The 2,771-nt window shown below is 37.4% G+C and overlaps 1 protein-coding gene across 4 annotated transcripts in view; it reads left to right on the top strand.

Annotated features, from left to right (window-relative positions):
- sugct (succinyl-CoA:glutarate-CoA transferase) overlaps positions 1 to 2,492 on the top strand; it is a 69,272-nt gene extending 66,780 nt beyond the window's left edge. For 3 of the 4 annotated variants that reach the window (XM_026180419.1, XM_026180422.1, XM_026180421.1), the window contains exon 14: positions 2,110 to 2,492. In XM_026180419.1, coding sequence (XP_026036204.1) covers positions 2,110 to 2,273 — 164 coding nt within the window. In that variant the 3' untranslated portion in view covers positions 2,274 to 2,492. The remainder of the gene's footprint in view (positions 1 to 2,109) is intronic. The other variant, XM_026180420.1, reaches the window with a different exon arrangement.
- The last annotated feature ends 279 nt before the right edge of the window (positions 2,493 to 2,771 follow it).

The following is a 2,771-nucleotide window of genomic DNA, read 5'->3' as shown; positions in this document are numbered from 1 at the left end:
TAACAGACTGAAACGTGATGGAGGCAGCGAATAAAAGCAGGACACAAACCAAGCTATTCAAGCTAGAGCCAATGCAACCTGCAGGCAGCGCTAAACACAAACCTGAGGACGGCCCACCTGCCCTGACAGTCCCAGTAACCACCACAACCACCTGTAACTAAGCAACCAGCAACACCTGTAACTAAGCAACCACAACTACGTGTTACTAGGCAACCATGACAACCTGTAACTAATTAACTATGAACACCTCTAACTAATCAAAGACAACCACCTGTAACTAAGCAACCACAACTACGTGTTACTAGGCAACCATGACAACCTGTAACTAATTAAGCATGAACACCTCTAACTAATCAAAGACAACCACCTGTAACTAAGCAACCACAACTACGTGTTACTAGGCAACCATGACAACCTGTAACTAATTAAGCATGAACACCTCTAACTAATCAAAGACAACTATCTCTAACTAATTAACCATGTCCGCCTGTAACTAAGCAACCAGGTACACCTGTAACTAAGCAAACACAACTACGTGTTACTAAGCAACCATGACCACCTGTAGTTAATTAACTAATTAAATATAACCACCTCTAGCTAATGAACTAGAACCACCTGTAAGTAATCAATCATGAGAACCTCTAACTAATCAAATACAATCATCTCTAGCAAGTCGTTATCCACAGCCATCTGTAACTAAGAAACCACGAACATCTGTAACTAAGCAACCACGACCATCTGTAACCAAGGATACCAAGATCATTTGTAACCAAGCAACCAAATTCTAAAAAACCTGTTTCTAAAAATGTAAAAAACAAAAAAAAAAAAAACCTTTTGTTTGTTTTTTAAAGTCCTATGTGATCAGGATCTGGTTTGTGTCCTTTTTCAGTTGTTATCTCTATTAACTATGATACAGAGTGATACCATGTATAATTCACAAGTTAACTTATTATATTATGTGATTATATAAACACAAATTATAACATCATTAGTTGATAAACATAAACTAAACAGTTAAAAGAGGTAATATTTACCGTTTATTAACACTGATCGTTATAATGTGTATAAACACCATTAGAAGTAATACTTCTATATAATTTCTTACCACAAACCTCACTGACCACAGACACAAAGAAAACTGTCAATCTTTTTCCGCCTCAGTGGTTTGATTATTTCTCCTCTTCGGGTTTAGCACAGAAATGCAAAAGAATGCAATCAGTGAATAACAGGATTACATAATCTTATTCCATAATTATTTGCCCTGACACCCTGAACACACACACAGTCAAACATGACACTACGCGGGCAGATACACATACACTTATGTCATCTTGCACGAGTGGCCTCACACACACACACAATGTGAGAGTTTGGCTCATTAGTGCTGTTCTTAAAAAAAAACAGCTGATTGTTGTGAGTTTCCCAAAATGAAATGTTTCCTTTTCCTCCTCGCTCACTTCCTGCCTTCATTATTTCTTTAAAACTAATTTAACAGAAAGAAATGAAATGAAACAGGAAGCTGAATTCAAAAAATAATCTTATATGAAATCAGAATGACTCACAGATGGTTGCTGGTCCCTTCCCTATTATAAGAACATGGTTAATTTGATGTTCCAGGTGACACACACACACACACACACACACACACACTCACACACACACACACAGACACACACACACACACACACACACACACACACACACACACACACACATTTCAGTAACTTCATATACTTTAGATTTATTATTAATTGGCTTAGTTGTTTTTGTAAACACATCAGCTGCAGGGATTTCACTATGTGGGCATTTTACTTTAGTTCTCCCACCATAATCAGCTTTACACTACATTAGTGTTTATGACCTGTTACCCACTGAAAACAGCTGGAACTTTATGCAACCACAAATGTGATGAAAATCAGGAAATTGTTCTCCAAAGTGTGAGTGAGACCAGGAACACGAACACAAACAGGTGAAACATGGAAAGCAGTGGACAAACAAGAGAAGGAATGCAAAGATGAGAAAAACTGAATGAGTGGGATTGAATCTGCATTTCCTTTCCGACAGCACGCGGCTCTGATTCGCTGTCTCTTTTTGTTTGTTTGTCTTCAGGTCCGGCGGTTCGTTTCAGCAGCTTCTCTCCAAGCGGCCCGACACCCCCTCCTCTGATTGGCCAGCACACCGTAGAGGTGCTGCGAGACGTCTTATCGTACAGCAATGAAGTTATAGAAACCCTGCTGGAGTCAAAAGCAGTGGTTCAGAATGAAGTCTTGTGATTGGCCGAAAGAAAAATAATTAACAAGAGAAAGGAAAAGACAAAAACTGATCATTTTTACCTGATCACTAGTTTTGATTTTAAAGGACTGATCATTAAACATTTAGATTTCAGCTGAAGATAAGTTCATATTTCCATTTTTAAATGTATTTTTTAATGATTTATGAACAATTTCTGTATACGGAGTGTTTTTACACAAATATGAAGCTGATTCTTCTAACATCTTTGTGTTTTATGACTCTACAGTAACTCTACAGAACTCTACAGTAACAATTCAGTAACTCTACAGAACTCTACAGAACTCTATAGTAAGACTACAGTAACTCTACAGTAACATTACAGTAACTCTACAGTAACTCTACAGAACTCTACAGTAACAATTCAGTAACTCTACAGATTAACTCTACTCTAACTAATAACTCTACATAACTCTATAGTAACACTACAGTAACTCTACAGTAACACTACAGTAACTCTACAGTAACATTACAGAACTCTA

Source organism: Astatotilapia calliptera, chromosome 9 (genome assembly GCF_900246225.1).
Source record: "Astatotilapia calliptera chromosome 9, fAstCal1.2, whole genome shotgun sequence".
In the NCBI taxonomy this organism is placed as follows: Eukaryota; Metazoa; Chordata; class Actinopteri; order Cichliformes; family Cichlidae; genus Astatotilapia; species Astatotilapia calliptera.
The sequence above is the reverse complement of the archived record's forward strand: the minus strand, read 5'-3'. Positions and strand labels throughout refer to the sequence as shown.